Here is an 18436-nt window from a genome sequence, read left to right on the forward strand (position 1 = left end):
TCTGCATTTTTCCCAAGCTCTTCCAATGCCACTCTGCAACCACACCGATTTGGATAGCTAGCAGTTCATATGAAGAGAAACTAAGCTCCTGACTCGGTAAGGAAATGGAGTCCGATCTTCTCACTGCTTACGTGAGCTGCCTCCACCCCGACATGAGTTCCTGCTGTCCGCACCCATGAGGCTGGCATTTCCACAAAGACAGCTGGATGTGACTATCTGACCACACAGATATGAAACTAAACGGGGGGTGGAAGCCAGTGCCACTTAAGTAAGCAGCAGAAAGAACCCAAACACCGAGTTCCTGCTCCCAGGCTGGAGGGATTGTGTTTGGGACGCCAGCCAGAGGAATCATTCACTCTTCAGATTAACTCTGTAGCTTGAAGCATCATATGCGTGATAGGGGCAGATGCCAGGCCAAAAGGTCAGCATGAAGGTCAGCTGGGCTGCAGCGACAGCAGGTGGGGAACCTGGCCAGAGAAGGTGGTCTCCTGAATGAGGCAGGGGAGTGCCAAGTGAGGCAGAGGCCACGGGCAAGCAGCGTGATTCCTGGAGGCTCCACGCCAGGAGGCCATGATGTCTGTGACCCAGCTGAGGTCCAGGAATGGCCTGGGATGGCCACTGACCAGGTGGCAGCTGTCTATTCTGGAATGGTTAACTAATCGCCTAAGATGCTACTGAGCCAAGAGGGCAAAGGAAAGCAGGTTCTTTCCTCTGGACTGGCCAGTTCTCCTCCCCCTCCCCCCGGGGAGCGTGGCTGAGGTGGAAGAAAAGCAGCCAGTTTCAGAGCACTGAACTGATTCAAACTGAACCAACTGGTGCTTTATTCAAAACAATGACAGCTTTGTCAGGCGACTGCAGCAGGCCAACAAGGGCCAGTTGAAAAACCTGCCCTCCCCTCCTAATTTCTGCCCCCTAGTCCCCATGACTTTAAGACATCACACAAAAAAGAAGGGGGAAAAAGTACACATTTAAACCAACATCAGCCAACCCATGTGACGCGAGAGAGGCAGGCCAGCTGCTGTGCAGCGATGACACATCACTGGAGCTGGCTGTTTCGTGGCCATGGGATCTCCTACCCTGGAGCTGGAACTCCCGGGACATATTTCAGTCTCACTTACTGATATATTTCCAGTGATCCCAGCCAACAGAGAACAAAGGGCTGAAACGTCAGGTTTTTCGGCAGTGCTGCTGGGTCAATGTTCCAATCCGTTTGGGAGGGCAGCACACCCAAGACCTCAATTAGAGCTACCAAGCTGGGGTGGCTGCCCCTAGCTTTACAAGAGCCTGAAAGCGGCTACCCAGGACCCTCTAGTTGGGAAACAGAAAGAAATTCTCTCTGCAGGAAAGAACGTGGAGGGAGCTAGGGTGCGGGAACGAGCAGATTACAGTATTTCTCATACCACACCACGCTTGCTCCCTTCATCTTTGCTTACCAATCAGCAGCAATCACCTCAAGCACTGTCCAAACACACCCATAACTCCGAGGAGCCAGCAACAAGCACAAAACCAGAGATAAGCAAACAAAGTCATGGGGCAAAAAGCAGCTGGCTACCTACTGGCCAGTCCAGCTCAACTATAATCAAGAGGTCTTTGGTAGGCTGTTTGGAAAAGCAAAGAAGGGAGATCATGTTGTGCCTCGTGCCACAGGTGAGTTTCCCCGCACCTGCCTGCTGGTTCTCAGCAACAGCACAGGGACAATGCCAAGGACAAGAAAGAAGCTGATAACTGGGTTCTTTGCTTTCATCAGAAGGCTTTTTTTTTTTTTTTAAAGATTTTATTTATTAATTTGACAGAGAGAAATCACAAGTAGACGGAGAGGCAGCCAGAGAGAGAGAGAGAGAGAGGGAAGCGGGCTCTCCGCCAAGCAGAGAGCCCGATGCGGGACTCGATCCCAGGACTCTGAGATCATGACCTGAGCCGAAGGCAGCGGCTTAACCCACTGAGCCACCCAGGCACCCATCATCAGAAGGCTTTTATTCCATGGGGAAAAGCCTTCTGACAAGGTCTCTCATGTTGGGGCGGGGATGGGGAAGCATCATGAGTTCCAAAACTAAAGAGAAATAGAAATAAGGACTTGTCTAATGAATAGAAGACCAGCCTGAGAAAGAGCTAGGAGGCTGGGGGGCCTGTCTGGACCCCTGAGCCGGAGTGTGGTGTGGTGGGTGGCTGTAGATGCCTTAAGGGGCAGCCCAGCGTCTCCACTGAGCCAAGGAGTCCTACGACCAATGCCGTTCTTCAAACATAACCAAGGTCCTCATGTCTCCAACCAGCCCCTCCACTACACACCACACATTCTGCCAGCAGTGCAGGGGGGTGCTAGATGGAACCACAGAAACCCCACAACTGATGAGAGTGACAAGCAAGGCTGCCAAAGCCAGAGGTCAGCATCTCCGGACTTGATGTGACAGATTAATTAAATTGTTTTCCAGCAAACTGAGTTAGTTCTTCCTTCCACAAACCAAGTCATACCAGCATTTTGTTTTACAATTCAAAGGAAATGCACCCACACAGCTCGCCATAACATGTGGTGTGGATTTACACAACTGGAATTACCACCTTTCATGACACTCAAGGCTCTCCCTGCCTCTGGAACCGCAAGAAGCCAAGGGACCGCATTCACTCGTTCACATCATTACAAAACCCTTGGCCTGAGGGGTCTGTCCACCAGCAGGACACAGCAGAGACATCCAAGCTCAGGCCTCAGTTCAGGCGTGCAAGCTGCTGACCTGCGCGTCAACCACCACCCATCGTGTTCCCTGCCCTTCTGCAGCCTGTAGGGACGCACGTAAAAATGCCAGAACGTTCCTATCAGCAGCAGAGGGCAGAGAACAAAGGGTGATTTTCTGCTGTGTACCTGCTCACCTCCTCCCTCCACACACACCTTATCGATGAGGGTTGGGAGGGTGTGACAAGGCAGGTGGGTGCTGTATGTGGCAATCCTGATTGCTGCCCGTTTCCAAGAGTCTGCAGAAAGATTCTCAGGGTCGAGGGTTATTTCTGTTATGGAGAAGGAGGCAGCAGAGGGACATTTCCAGAGTAAGTAGCCACCTTACAGTACGGTAAGAGAGATGAACAGAACAAGGGCCCAGAAACACCTTAAAGTTACACAAGAATAACATATAATATTCTCAATAACCAAGAGATTAAATAAATAGTACATCCACACAGTGAAACACCATGCAGTCAATAAAAAACATTGCAGATGCGTATTTTAGGGCTTAGAAAGGCATCCCTAATCTATTCAATGGGAAAAAAAATACACCCATCATGACCAAAACAAAAAAAAAAAAAAGAAGAAGAAGAAGAAGAAAGAAAAACAAACAAAATCCCCACAAGGTCTGGAAGGATAAACACTAGGGAACTGACAGTAGTTATCTCTGGGTGTGGGATTTTTTTTCCTGGAAGGAGGCCTGGAAATACAGTCAAATTTCAAAAACTACGGTCTTAAGCCTAAAAGAATAACTCCCCAACTTTTCAGAGACCAGATGTCAGCAGAGGCACTGCACCTCTAAGAAATACAAATTCTATTTCACTCTGGCTTAGAAGCAGAAGTTACTGGCCTTTAAGAACCATAAAGCTAATTTGCCCACACCCTTACAGATCAGATCAAATACAGATAGAAATCGGAGAGCAGGAACATGCCCACGGCGGCTGCACAGGCCGTACTTTTATGTGAGAATATGTGTGTTAGGTGAAGGCTTCTAAAGTGGCACATCTATTTACTTAACTGCCTCAAACACACACACACACACACACACACACACACACCACATACACTAAAACTGAGGCGGAAAACACAGAGGCATGTAATATGTTAAATGTGTAGGTTAGAAACCTTAAAACAAGAGCCCAGAGACAGGCCTCCTCAGTCTAACTTAGAGTTATAATTTTGTTTCAACTATAATCAAATCAACTGTTTGTGGAGTTCAATCAAATTATTATCCCTTTCCTCAGAATCCCCCTATGAAAACAGCCCCACCCCAGTCAAGTATGGTGAAGTTAAGGGGTATAGTCTGAGACAGACTATATAGCTAAGAGTAATTTCTAGTTCAAGAAATTCACAAAATGGAAAATCAACCCTCCATCTCCCAAGATAAGATCATTTAAAATAATTGCCTAAGCCCCTCCTAACTCAGAGTAACTGTCTACTAGGTGCATATATATCTCTGGGATTTACCAGGCAATCTTAGATTTTATATTCAGAAGATTATGGTCCTGTGGCTTTAAACACAGCACAAGGCAGAAAGTACACATTAAGAGTTAGTACACCCGGGGCGCCTGGGTGGCTCAGTGGGTTAAAGCCTCTGCCTTCAGCTCGGGCCATGATTCCAGGGTCCTGGGATCGAGCCCAGCATTGGGCTCTCTGCTCAGCAGGGAGCCTGCTTCCCTTCCTCTCTCTCTCTCTCTCTCTGCCTGCCTCTCTGCCTACTTGTGATCTCTGTCAAATAAGTAAATAAAATTAAAAAAAAAAAAAAAGTTAGTACACCTAAAAATACTTCCCTTGTGCCAGAAGCTGACCTGTGGCAAACAGCACAACACATTCCTTAATCTCTTTGGCCAAGACTCATTTCTAATTTCTAAACTACACTTAACCTAGCCCAAACTCATTTCCCCAGAATAACTAATACTTGGACTCAGACATTAAAATGTAAATTGAAGCAAAATATAAAAGTACAGTTCACATATTAATTCAGATTTCTCCCAACTTTTCAAATATGCCAAATCTTCTAATAGTGGGATCACATTCCCAAATAGCAAAAATCACCTGAGGCTGAGTGATGGCTGCCCCCTTTAGACCAGACAAACATCCTTTAATTCGCCACACACCCCACCACTCCCTATTGCCTTTCCATCTATCACTGAGGCCAAGTTCAACTACAGTTTATGCTTACAAGGGTTTTCACAATAAAAAATTTCTCTGTAACCATGACTGTATCATAAGAAGGTAAATACACAGTAGAAAAGGTCCTCTTTTCCTCACAGATGGCTCATGTCACTTTCTGGCCCTTGTGGGCATTTATATTTGTAACCTCTGACTCATACATTAAGAGGAAAAAGAGCTTAATAGGATAACCTCAGAGAGGGTGATCTGGCAAGCTATCAGGAAAGTTGGAGAGACAGGTCATTTTCCCAACCATTCTCTCAATTATGATACACAGAAGAGACGGGGAGATACCAAATTATGAAATTTCTAGACACTGACATATTTAAGATCTTCAAGATCACGTAGTCCAGAGTTTCCCAAGTCAGACTTCCTAAAGATATTGAAAACCTGAAGTGTTTTAAGTATTTTTTAAGTAACAGTTCTATTGGGACATAATTTCCATGCCACAAAATTTTCCCTTTAAAAAAGTGTTCATTGGTGGGGCGCCTGGGTGGCTCAACTGGTTAAGGGACTGCCTTTGGCCCAGGTCATGATCCCAGAGTCCCGGGATCCAGTCCTGCGTCAGGCTCCCAGCTCCGTGGGGAGTCTGCTTCTCCCTCTGACCTTCTCCCCTCTCATGCTCTCTCACTCTCTCTCTCTCCCAAATAAAGAAAACCTTTTTTTTTTTTTTATTTACTTGACACAGAAAGAGAGATCACAAGTAGGCAGAGAGGCAGGCAGAGAGAGAGAGGGGGAAACAAGCTCCCCACCAAGCAGAGAGCCCGATGTGGGGCTCGATTCCAGGACCCTGAGATCATGACCTGAGCCATAGGCAGAGGCTTTAACCTACTGAGCCACCCAGGCGCCCCTCAAATAAAGAAAATCTTTAAAAAAAAAAAAAAAAGTGTTCGTTGGTATTTAGTACATTCACAGGGTTGCATAATCTTTACCATTCTCTGATTTTAGAACATGTTCATCACTCCTTTAGAAACCCCACACCCATTAGCTGGGCCCATCCATTCTTCTATCCCCATGGCAACTGCTACTCCACTTTCTGTTTTATGAGTTGCCTAATCTGGACATTTCATATAAATGAGATCACGACAGGTGGGCTTTTGTGTCTGGCTTCTTAGCATAATGTTTCAAGGCTCCTTCTGGTTGTAGCATAGATCAGTACTTCATTCCAAAGGTTGTCTTCAATATTGTTCAAAATATCTATTTTTCCGTGATAAAGCCTGGGGGGGGGGGTCATTCTTTAAATAAATGCATTTTTCTCATTTTGCTAACAATGTGAAGATTTTCAAATATACAGAAAAACTGAAGAAAAAAAATATGCTGCACACCTGTGTACCTACAACTTGGATGCTACAATTAACACTTGGATATATTTATTTACTTTATCACGAGTTGATCTATCCAACTATCCATCTTATTTATTTTTAAGCAGTGGTTCTCAAAGTGATCTGGAGACCCCTGGGACTCTGTGAGGCCCTTGGGGGTCCAGGATATCCAAACTATTTTCAAAATAATACTGAGAGGCTCTTGCCTTTTTCCCTCTCATTCTCGCAAGAGGATACAGTGAAGTTTTCCAGGCATGTGATACTGCAACAGATAAATGTAGATACGAGCATCCAGCTGTCTTCCAACTAAACATTAGCTAAACATTAAAGAGAAGGGCTCGTTTTCTTCAGAGAACAGTTCTTTTCTTTTCTTTTTTTTTTTTAAAGACCTTATTTATTTATTTGACAGACAGAGATCACAAGTAGGCAGAAAGGCAAAGGGGTGGGGGGAGAAGCAGGCTCCCTGCTGAGCAGAAAGCCCAATGCGGGGCTTGATCCCAGGACCCTGGGGCCATGACCTGAGCCGAAAGCAGAGGCTTTAACCCACTGAGCCACCCAGGTGCCCCTTGAGAACTGTTATTTTCTACAAAACCGTTAACCGTTAGGTTGACCCAAATGAGTTTATTTTTTTTTTTTAATGCTTACTAAATATTTTTACATTTTCTCAGTTTTCATTTCTAATACGGAAAACATTAACAGATATAATCCACACAAACAAAAGCTCTTTGGGGTTTTCAATATTTAAGAGCACGAAGGGGACCTGAGGCCAGAAGGCTCGAGCACCACTATCTTAAAGCACTTCGGAGTAAGACACAGACATCTGTACACTTTGTCCTTAGCATACCAGCATGCACAACATCAACCAGGGTTCCATATTTGTCAATGATTCCTGTTTGTTGCTTTTGGTTAGATTTACATGAAAAAAAAAAGTCCAAATTTTAAGCTTACTGTTTTTATTCAAAGAGTTCTGACAAATATATACATGATCCCCTACCAAGATTACCACCATCTTAGGAAGTTCTCTTGCGCCTCTTTCCAGTCAGCCCCTCTCCAACCTCCCTCAGAGGCAGGTACTGGTGTGATTTTTCTACACCTTAGTTTCACCTATTCTAGAACCTCATATAAATGAAATCATATATACTCTTCAGAGTAAGGCTTATTTCACTCAGCACAGTGTTTCTGAGGTTCATCATGTTGCACATACCGGCTCTTCCCCAACCCTTGCCTTTTTTCCCCCCCAGTTAGAGACACAGTGACTTAGAGGGGCTGTGGTATGTTACCAACCAGTGACACCACTGTCCAGTAGCATCCAAACCAAATATCTTCCCACCACATGCACTGCCAGTTCCTATTCTCACCTTAGAAGAAAGTTCCCATCTCGATCTGCATGAGAATTTTATTACAGGGAATGGAAAATCAAGACCCAAATGATGGAGGTACTGGGCTTCCTTCAAAAACATGTCTGTCATGAATGGATAAATAAATGTGGTATGTTAAAACCGAGAATACTATTCAGCAATCACAAAGAATAAAATATATTGTTAAGTAAAATATCCACCATGGATGAACCTTGAAAACAGGACGCTAAGTGACAAAAGCCAGATGTAAATGGTTCCATTTATATGAAACTGTCCAGAAAACGCAAATCTAGACACACAAAGAAAATCAGATCTAGACACACAGAAAGCAAATCAGAGTGCATCTGGGGCTAACGTGGGAGCTGGTATTAAACATTAAGGGGCAGGATTTCAGTGGGGTGATGGAATCCAGTTCTAGAACTGGACTGGGATAACAACAGCACAACAAATCAATGAATGGTACACTTAAGATGAGTGTGCTTTGGGGCACCTGGGTGGCTCAGTCAGCTAGGCGTCCGACTTTTGATATCGTCTCAGGCCAAGATCCAACGTTATGGGACTGAGCCCATCTCAGATTCCGGCCTAGCAGGGAGCCTGCCTGTCCCTCTCCCTTTGTTCCTCCCCCCACCTCGAACTCTCTCTCTCCTCTTTTTCTAATAAATAAACAAAAATAAAAATCTTTTTTAAAAAATGAGTGAGTTTTATTGTATATAAATTATACTTCAGTAACGTTGCTAAAAAACAACAAAAACTTGTCTGGGCAAGTGGCTAAAAGAGACCTGCTTCAAGGCAGAGAAAGACCTGTTTGATAATTTAAAGAGCAAAGAGGGCATTTTAAAAGACCCTGCTTGCTACTCAACTAGAAAAGAGTTGTTCACAATAGCAAATCAATACAATCATATGTTGTTTGAAGAATTCAAAGTGTTTCATTTTTTTTCAAAGTGTTTCATTTTAATAAATAAAAGGGATTTATAAATTAACTTCCTCTAAAAAGCTCAGTATCAAGCTATCAGGGCAGGTCCCCGCTGCCCATCAGGAGACGAGGTAGCCACTGGCACACGGGCCGAAGACCATATGTCAGCAGAGGCACTTGTATTTCTTAGAGGTGAGCACAGGATAAAGTTCCTCAGGGTGTTCTTTCAGAAACCCGGTTATTGGGTAAATATCTAGAAACTAAGTTAATCCCCCTACTTTTTACATAAGAAGCTTTTTTTGTTTTGATGCCCGAGTTTATCTCCTGGTGACAAACCAAAAGAGGCCACGTTCCTTCCTAGGCCCACAAGCCATGGGGGGAAGGAGCTGTAACTAGCGTTCAGAACAGACCCTCCTACTCCCAGACTATTCCTCAACAGCAAAGCTACGCTACCTAAATCCTCACGGTTTCTCGCTCACTGCACCCGAAACCCAAACCTGTTTCCAGCAGGCACCGGCTCTCGTTGCTGTCTCCTTATGAGCTCTTACTGCTTAGCTTTATTCCTCGCTGTTAGATTCTTTTTCTTCACTCTTGAGACTCAAAAGCGAAGGGCAAGAAATCCTGTTTCTGGAATTGTTTTTCCAGATCTTGGACGCCTTCCTAGAACTCCCCTTTTAAACTGCCTCCTTCCAGACGATTTTTCTGGAATGCTAGATTTAGAGAAGTTTCGTTAGAGCATTTAAGATCGGGCAGTGTTCCTCTACCACAACCAGACTCAGCTGAGCAAAAATATCTTGGGATATACGATAACATATATTTCGCAGGAAAAAAACACTACCTTCCGAATGCCAGCTCGAACATCCAAAACCTCCCATCCGCAGCTGCCCCCTCAAGAGGCAGCGGAGGTCTGGGAGGCAGGATGGAACAGCACGGACTGGAGACTGGCCAAGGCTCTGCGAGGACTGCTTCAGCAGTAGTAAGCCAAGGGCCAGAACAAGGGCCCCCCACATTGACAGCCCCCTCACAGCCTCCTCTTGGGGAGCTGCCCCTCCCACAGCTCCGGCCCCAGGGCACCCACGGCAGACAAGTCCAGTGCACAGCACACCAGTGTCCTGCCACTGCAGGCGACTGGGCCTTCCTCAGCCAAAACCTCCCAGTCATGGCGATGCTGGCCTTTCTTTTTTTTTTTTTTTTTTTTTAAAGATTTTATTTATTTATTTGACAGAGAGAAATCACAAGTAGGCAGAGAGGCAGGCAGAGAGAGATAGAGAGGAGGAAGCAGGCTCCCTGCTGAGCAGAGAGCCCGATGCGGGACTCGATCCCAGGACCCTGAGATCATGACCTGAGCCGAAGGCAGCGGCTCAACCACTGAGCCACCCAGGCGCCCCAATGCTGGCCTTTCTTTAATCCTCCATGTCCAATCCCTTGGCAAGTTCCAAACCCGCCTTGAATCCATCCAGTTCTCCTCACCTCCAAGGCTGCCGTGCTAGTCTGAGAGAGGCTCCACAGCCTCCCTAGTGGTACTCTTGCCTCCTATCAACCCTTCTCCTCAGAGCGGCCTCAACAAGCCGTATCCCCCAGGACAGCGAGCACAAGACCCTAATGTCCCCCCATGGCCAACAAGGCCCCTTGCCTCTTGAGTCGTATCTCCTACCACCCTTCCTGCCCTCAACATTCTAGCCGCGCCGGCCTCCCTTCCAGCCCCGCAGTGTGCCAAGCTCATTCCACCTTGGGCCTTCGCCTCGGGCTCTTCTACTGCGTGGGAGGCTTATCCACGGCTGGCGCCTACTCACAACTCAGGTTTCAGCTCAACCTAAAATGTCACCTCCTCAGAAGACTCCTCTGACCAGGGAGGCAGAGGGTCTGCCCACCCTCCCCAGCCCCGCAGCACTCTCCTTCCTTCATCTTGTTTTACGTTCCCCACTGCACTGACAACATACATCACTCTGCTTACTGATCTGCCTTACTAGAAGACAAACTCATGAGGGAGGATGACTGGTTTTCCTCAGCTACTACTGGATCACCAAGGCTAGAGCTGTGCCTAGCACCCAACAGAGGCATGACTGTTAATTTCTGGAAGGAAGGAGGAGCCAGCCCAAAGACCAGACTCATGCTCTGGGGCCTGTGAGGTTCTGCTCAGAGAGGGAGGGGACAGATAATCTCCCCCTCAAACAGATTAATTAGAGGCCGTGGGGCTTAGTTAGGCGACTGGCAAGGGGCAGTGGTAACAGGAAGCTCTAAGCAAGGGCTCTATCCGAAACACAGGCCACGGGCAAGCGCCAGTCAGGCAGATGCCAAAGCTCCGCTAAGCAGAAGCTTAGACGCAGAGAAGAAACAGGCTGCAGGTGAGCGAGCCAGCTGGCAGGGGGCTATGCAAGACTGCAAAGGAAAGCAGAGCCTGAGAAGAGCCGACTCACCTCACGGGGTGAAACAGGAAAGGAGAACAAGCTCCCTGTGCTGAGGACCCAGAGCCGCCTGGAACTTGGCTCCAGCCTGCACTGAAGTCAGGCGGTCCTAAGAATCCCGGAATCATCGCAAGATTCCCAGCACCTTTCCTGATCCTTGTAATCAGCCCCCATTACCCGGGTGAGCACAAGAAGGTCCCTGATCCATGATCCTGATCCCAAGAGATCTGTCTAAATAAGATACAAGTCCTGGGGCCTGGATTTCTAACTATAAACAGAATTTCAACAAAAGATGGAAAACATCACCTAAGATATTTGCTGTCTGAACTGCACATACTGTATCCAAGAGAATGGGAGCTCACACTGAATTTTTCATCATCGTATGAATCCTTAAAAATAAGTAAAGTTAACTCTCTATAATACCCTGTTCTCGGATTGTACTGGGGACTAAGGGTAAGACCCATTTTACAGGCTTTTCCTGATATAACTGGGCCCTCCTATCACTGGATCCCCTGCACTGGTGCCTACTCTAGCCTGTATAACTCGATAGAATTCCAGGGTGGGCTGCTATGCTCTTCTGCAGTTGAAGAGCTGAAAATGCCTTTATAGAAGCTGGGTTACTTAAAAACATGACCTCAAGGAACATTTCAAACCAGGCTGTATTAGTTTCCTAAGGCTGCTATAATAAATGACCCCAAAATGAGCGCTAGAACACCACCTATTTCTTATCTTATAGTTCCAGGGATCAGAAGTCTGACATGGGTCTCACTGGGCTAAAAATAAAGCTGTTGGCAGGGCTGGGTTCCCTCTAAAGTACTAGGGGAGAATATGTTTTCCTGCCTTTTACAGCATTTGGAGGCACCAACTTTCCTTAGCACACAGCCCCGCTTCTGTCTTCAGGGCCAGCAACTAATCAGGCCAGGGCTTCTGCTGCTCTCTCTGCTTCTCTCTGATTTCCTCTCCTATTTCTTTTTTTTAAGATTATTTACTTATTTATTTGACAGACAGAGATCACAAGTAGGCAGAGAGGCAGGCAGAGAGAGAGAGGGAGAAGCAAGCTCTCCACTGAGCAGAGAGCCCAATGTGAGGCTTGATCCCAGGACTCCGAGATCACAACCTGAGCTGAACGCAGAGGCTTAACCCACTGAGCCACCCAGGCGCCCCTCCTCTCCTATTTTTAAGGACCTTTGTGATTACAGTGGGTCCACCCAGTTAATCCAAAATAATCTCTTCATTTTGTTTTTTTAAAGACATTATTTATTTATTTGTCAGAGAGAGAGAACATAAGCAGAGAGGGAAAAGCAGGCAGAGGGAGAAGCAGACTCCCCACTGAGCAAGAAGCCTCATGCAGAACTTGATCCCAGGACCCTGAGATCATGACCTGAGTCGAAGGCAGACATTTAACGTACAGAGACCCCCAGGCAACCCTAATGTCTCCATTTTAAAGGTACCTGATTAGCAACCTTGATTCACAGTCACAGGTTCTGGGGATTACCACATGAATATTGCGGGAGAAGGGGTGTCATTAATCTGCTCCACAGTCCATGTGGGCCACGATACAAATACCAGTCAACAGAAGCACTCAGCCTGTTGTCCCACTGCACACCAATGTCGTCTGAAGCACCACCCCAGAGTTTGTGTTTATCTTTGCACAGGTGAAGATAAACAAGACTGCCAAGAGCAAGTTTATGATGTTGGCTTCCAGGTCCCTGAGCTTCCCTTTTCAATGCCACAAGTATTTCTTAATCACCTAGTATGTGCCAGACACTGTCAGGCCCTGTGGGAAAGTCAATGGTGAAGACAGCATGAATGGTGCCAAGTCAGGTCTACATAACAAGAGCGGGCAGAATCCACGGTGTCACGGATTTACCGAGCAATGTGGCACACGCGCCCTTTGCAAAGTCCTAGTAGGACAAGAGTGCTTGAGCTGAGTCTGGAAGGATGGGTGGGAGTCCATCAGTGGGGAAGGGCAGCACCTGGAAGGGCTCCGAGCAGCCTAAAACCACCTCGGCTTTAGACTGTTAGGACTGGCACTCTCGCCTCCTAACAGGGCCGCAGGCTTTTGTGGAACAGATGAGAGAGGCAACTTTCAGCCCCACAGACATTGCCTTGGACAAGTTGCTTCACCTGAGCAACAGGGCAAAATACCTTCTAAATTTGGGAAGGGAGATATTTGTTTAATAAGAAAAATGAGGACTCAACTACCACCCACCTGAGAAGGCTACTGTGAGAGTTGCTTAGGATCACATAAAGAGAGGGGCGCCCGGGGGGCTTAGTTCAGTGTCTGCTTCGGCTCAGGTCATGATCCCAGGACCCTGGGCTGGAGCCTCATGCCGTTGCCCTCAGGCTCACTGCTCAGAGGGGAATGGGCATCTCCCTCTGCCCCTCCCCACCACTTGTGCATGTTCTCTCTCTCTCAAAAAAAAAATAAATAAAATCTTAAAAAAAAAAAAAAAAAACAAAGACCATGTAAAGAAAATCCAGGACACAGGAGAGCTCAGTTAGCGCAAGTCCCTTCTTCCACCCTTGCAAATAAACTCCCTCCACTTTTTCCTCTAACCTCTTTTCCCAGGCTATTCCTAATATTATCAACTTTTTCTGCCCTTCCATCAGGATGGCAATTAGCAAATCAGCCTCTCTGTGAAAAGGAAATCTGTTTCCAATCTACTCAAGGGAAGAAGACAGAGAAAAGGAACACTGGGGCTTCCTGCTGGGGAATATGGTCCTTAATTGTGGACAGTTAACATGGGGAAGGGGAGGTAAGTATTAAACCCTGATGTCAGGGCAAACTGTCCACATTGATAGCAATTATGTAAACACACACACATACACATTCACACACACACTCAATCTCAGTATGGCCCTAAGAGTTGGCTCACATTTCACATTTGTTATCACAGCCCTTGCTAATTATTCTACCACCGTCTGTTTATCTGTCCCCTACTCCCTAGTTTGTGAGCTCCTCAAGGACAGAGACGGTCTTTCTCATCTCTGCAGCCCTCGTTCCCACCTCAGTGCATGCCCCTCGGTGCACACTATATAATGATCAAATACTGAAAAGAGTGAAAGAAAACCTGCTTATCCTTGGCATGCTGCAGAAGAGTAAATTTAGTCATTTGTGTGCACAGTTCCCATTTACAAGTAGTTACCATGCCTGACATTAGAAAGTACCTCTACTGGTAACCTAAAATTTGGAGGATACCATGTTCCAAACCTTTAATCCTGGCAATTCCTTGAGTCTGGCAAGAGACTCCCACCATGGGACAGGAGCACAGGTTACTATACAGAATATATGTGTATAGGAGTAGATTTTGGAAATCTGTATCCCAACGCTATCTTACAGGTACGAATTAAAAGGTCTCCTCAGATATCCACTTCAGCAGAAACCCACTGTCCAGAAAGAACTGCTTATCCCTAAATACATAGAAAGACCATCTCTTGCCCTCCAGAGACATTTATACCTAGGATTCTTATTAGGTTCTTATTAGGAACTACATAAAAAGATGGAGAAATGAAACCAAAACCAACCACAAAAAAACTATCTACTAGATGTGATCAGAATCTGTGTGGGTGAGTTACATGTGTGACATTCCTTAAAATGCTAAGAGGGCAAGACCCATGAGCTATGTTCTAGAGTACATAGCTCCATTGTGGAGCTTGGGAAGCATGGACAAAGCAAGAATGCATCTATTTAGTATTTGTCAAGCAGGCATTTGAAAACCACACTGAAAGACCCCAGTCAGACCCGTTACTTCCTTCAGCTTATATATGAGGAATCTTGGTCCTCCTAAACATCAGCAGGGTCAGGACAGAGAACTGGACTCTGCCTGTGAGTTCCTCTGCCAGGAGGTATTAGGCACATTCAGGACATTCTATCAGTTAATCCTCACATCCACCCTGCCGGGCAGTTTTATTCTCCCCGTTTTACAGGGGGCAGACAGGAAGGCTGTGTCCTAGAAGAGCCAGACACCCTGGGCTCTTCCCCCATCCTCTATCCCCTAACTCCGCCTTGGAGAAAGGCAACTTCTTCCCCTCCAGAACGTCCCAGTAACTGAGCACACACTGTAGGACCAAATCAAGAAGTTCTGTTGTGGGGCTACTTAGCGTCACAGAGCAGGAAGGACGTGGATGCTAAGGCCAGATATGGAGCTGGAATCCCCCTGGCACTGTCACCCAGGCGGGCCACTGGATGCACTCACACATAGTCCCCATTTCTCAAACACCCTATTCCCTCATCCAGAGTCTGTCTTGCCAAAGACCCTTTAGGAGTTCAAGACTTTGCATGTTCAGGAACAGATCATACTCAGAATCCCTGTACCACTTCACAGGACTAGGGAAAAAATAGCCACAACTTCCCTTGCACTTAGTTCCTCCCCCAAAGAGCTGTTGAACCTCATCTGGAAACAGCTGGGAGACAGCAGTTCAACAGGAAACCAAACCAAAAAAAAGGCACAGAGTGTACCAGGGAGAGTTAGGCAGCTAGAACCAAGAGACAGGAAGCTGAGGTTAGAAAGAGCCTAGGCCAGAAACAGTCACGCAGAAGAGGAGGCCCGGCTGGCCTTCCTCTAGGCTCAAGGAGAAAGAGAAAACCTGGAAAACAGCGGTGAAGGCTCGAATCCCAGGAAAAGTCAGACCACCAAGATCAAATCTGCTTCCCTCCCTGCCCCCATCTCAAGCCTCCTTCTCAGTGAAAGCCAGCTAGTGGTCATGATAGGACAGCTGAGGTCAGAAACTCACTTCTGTTCTCCTGCTGCTTTCCATGCCAGAGGCGACAGCCCAGACAACTGGTTTTGAGTCATTCCTCTGTCAATCTGTCCCACAGCTCCACACTGCCAACTAAATTCAGGGACATTCAAATCGGCCTCACACAGAGAGACAAAGAGCGTCTTCATGAGAAATTACTAGGCAGATACCCAATGGAGACTTGCAGAGTGGCAGGACTCGTGCACAAGGAACTACAGCAAAGCCAAAGAACCAGTGGGGCTGGAGGTCTTGAAGAGCAAGGTAAGGCTCCGTTTTGCAACCAAGAAACTTAATTGAGCAATGGCCAGTTGCCAAGATATTTTTGAAAGAAGTTGGGGGGGGGGGAATGCCATTACTAAAATTCTTTGGTGTTATTTAATAATAAGCCTTTAGGTTATCCAAACCTAAAAGGGCAAAGGGAAGACTGGTTTATTTTTCCTTTAGCAGAGTTTAGGTAAGAGTTTTCTACTCATGCCTCCTGCGACTTAATCATCTTTGTCTCCCAGTACACGAAGAAGTTTATATTAAAAGAAAGGAAAGGATTCAGCCCTCTTAATAAAACACATTCCTGTCTTTCACCTATAGTTTTGTTGGAAAAGGCTCTTGTGGCATATGCTACAGTCTAGGTGGGTTTGATTCCAATGAAGTGCTTAAAATTCAAGACTGAGTAAGCAGAGCTAAAAGAGGGCAAAAGGCTGCAATCTCAATACCATTAAGAGAGAGCGAGAGAGAGAACATCTTCACAGGCCCAGTGCCAGCTCAAACTGGCAAGACCAGAGAAACAGAGCAGAGCCTAACCAATGTGCCACGCGAGGGGGATGGGAAGAGAGCTCTAGGTAATCCACTGCCGCCATGTGGCAAACAAACCACCAGGGAAACCTTCAAGAGAGGAAATGGGGTGGGAGTGGGAGGGTTGTTTCAGGAACATAACAAAGGAACAAGTTGACTAATCATTTATTCCAGAGAGGGAGCATGCTACCCTGAGCCATGTTTTAACTTCAGGTAAATGTGTAATGTTTTTAACTTGGGACGTATCAGGGTTTAAAGGCTCTTCAAAAAAAAAAAAAAAAAAAAAAGAGGGCGGGGAATGGGGGGAACATACCTACTTTTTTTTAATGCTGTTTCTGGAGTCTCCTAGGAAACGTTCCCTGTGCCACCTGCAGACCTGAGACAGCCAGAGCCAGTCCAGTTACCAATGCAATAACTCCCACTCAGCAGAGATCCTATCGTGAGTTTTGTGCAGGACTGGACTGCTCTGCACTGCAGCTAGCCCAGAGAAGTTCTGTTGCTGAGGCAGAAGTCACCTGGCACAAATACCTAACATGCACACGGAAGGAGGAGAGGGCGGAAAGGCACTTAACTCATGAGGGCCAGGCATATCTGTGACTTAGGGGGAAAAAAAAAAAATAGGATTTCTGCCCAGAGCTGGATCCACGTGTCAGAGTCGTGTCTGGGGAGCCTGCCCTCAACAATGCCATCTCCATATAGTGTTTCACGGCTCACTAGAGAATCTTCCAACTTGTCAGCGGGGGCAGACTGCACCTCCAACCGCTGTGGCTCTGAAAGTCTACCTAGGAGGCAGCCAGGGTGGCCACCAAGGTGGGAGAGGGTCTCCCAATAAGGTAGATGTGAGGAGAGCCAGCCTCCCTCTGCTGGGACAATCAGAAAAGTAGCCAACATTTAAGGAGCATCTAACCATGTGTCAGGCACTGGAAGAAGCACTACCTCTCTCGTTCCATTCCCCAAAATAGCCAATGGAGGCTGATATTACTGTCATCCCCCCCTTCATAAAGGAGGAAACAGGCTCTGAGATTGGACACAAGCCATTAACTACTGGAACCAGCACTGAAGCCAGTCCTGGGCAGGTGCTCTTACCTACCACCCGATATTGCTGGAAACACACAAAGCGTTTGGGGGAAGGGGTGGAGAGTCGAGTTAACACAAGGGGCAGCCTGTATTTTCACCTCTTCCGTGCCCCAAATCGGCGGCCTCGGGACCTTGAAGGGAGGGCCTGGATGGAGAAGGCGAACCGGAAGAACCCAGGCACTGCTAGCACGGGACGAGGCCAGGACAAGGACCCCTTTGGCTTCCACCGAGGATCCCAGACCCATAAACCCTTCCAAAAGGGCAAGAACCAATGGGAACGCGTGCAGCCCCGGGGTCCTCAGGCGGTCGAGCCCTCCGCGCCGGTTTTGTCAAAGTAGAAAGCTCCTCTCGAGAGGTGGGGCCGGCCCGGGTCGCCAGGTCCCTACCTGTAGGCCAGGGTCATGCACTCGAAGAGTTTGGTGAGCGAAGCGTCGATGGACAGGTGGCAGGAGCTGGTCTTGCCGAAGCTGTAGGTCTGGCACGTCTGCTTGTTGACCGTGTCGAAATCGTAGCCCTTCTTGGGCGGGTGCTCGCGGTGTGGCGACGACACCATGAAGTGGCCGCTGTGGATGATCTGCTGGCGGCGCGGAGGCTCCTCGCGGCCCGGCCCGGCCCTCGGCGGCGGCGGCGCGGCGCTCGCGTGGGCCCGGGCCGGGGCGGCCGAAGCGCAGGCGGGCGGCGGGGACGGTTCATCGGTGTCCGAGTCGTCGTCGTCCTCGGGCACCTGAGGCTTGAGCAGCACCGGGCGGCCCCGACTGCGGGGCCGCCGCGGGGAGCACATGAAGACGTCGGCGGCCATAGGAGGTGCCGTCTGGGGGCATCCCCCGGGGCTCCGGGCGACGCGGGCGAACTAGGCTGACTGGGCGCGGGCCCCACACGGCCCGCGCGCGGACTGTCCGCGAGCGCGCCGCGGGGCGGGAGGGGAGGGCGCGGGCCGACTGGGCCGC

The 18436-nt window shown here is 47.7% G+C and overlaps 1 protein-coding gene across 4 annotated transcripts in view; it reads right to left on the reverse strand.

Moving 5' to 3' along the window:
- MLXIP (MLX interacting protein) overlaps positions 1-18436 on the reverse strand; it is a 60161-nt gene extending 41725 nt beyond the window's left edge. For 2 of the 4 annotated variants that reach the window (XR_009405860.1, XM_059408345.1), the window contains exon 1: positions 17876-18434. Coding sequence is in view for 3 of the 4 variants with exons in the window: in XM_059408345.1 (XP_059264328.1) it covers positions 17876-18288 (413 nt within the window). In the remaining variant the exon portion in view is untranslated. Of the gene's footprint in view, positions 1-17875 lie in introns of all 4 variants that reach the window. The other 2 variants (XM_059408346.1, XM_059408347.1) reach the window with 2 other exon arrangements.

The sequence above is a fragment of the Mustela nigripes genome, chromosome 8 (genome assembly GCF_022355385.1).
Source record: "Mustela nigripes isolate SB6536 chromosome 8, MUSNIG.SB6536, whole genome shotgun sequence".
NCBI classification, from domain to species: Eukaryota; Metazoa; Chordata; class Mammalia; order Carnivora; family Mustelidae; genus Mustela; species Mustela nigripes.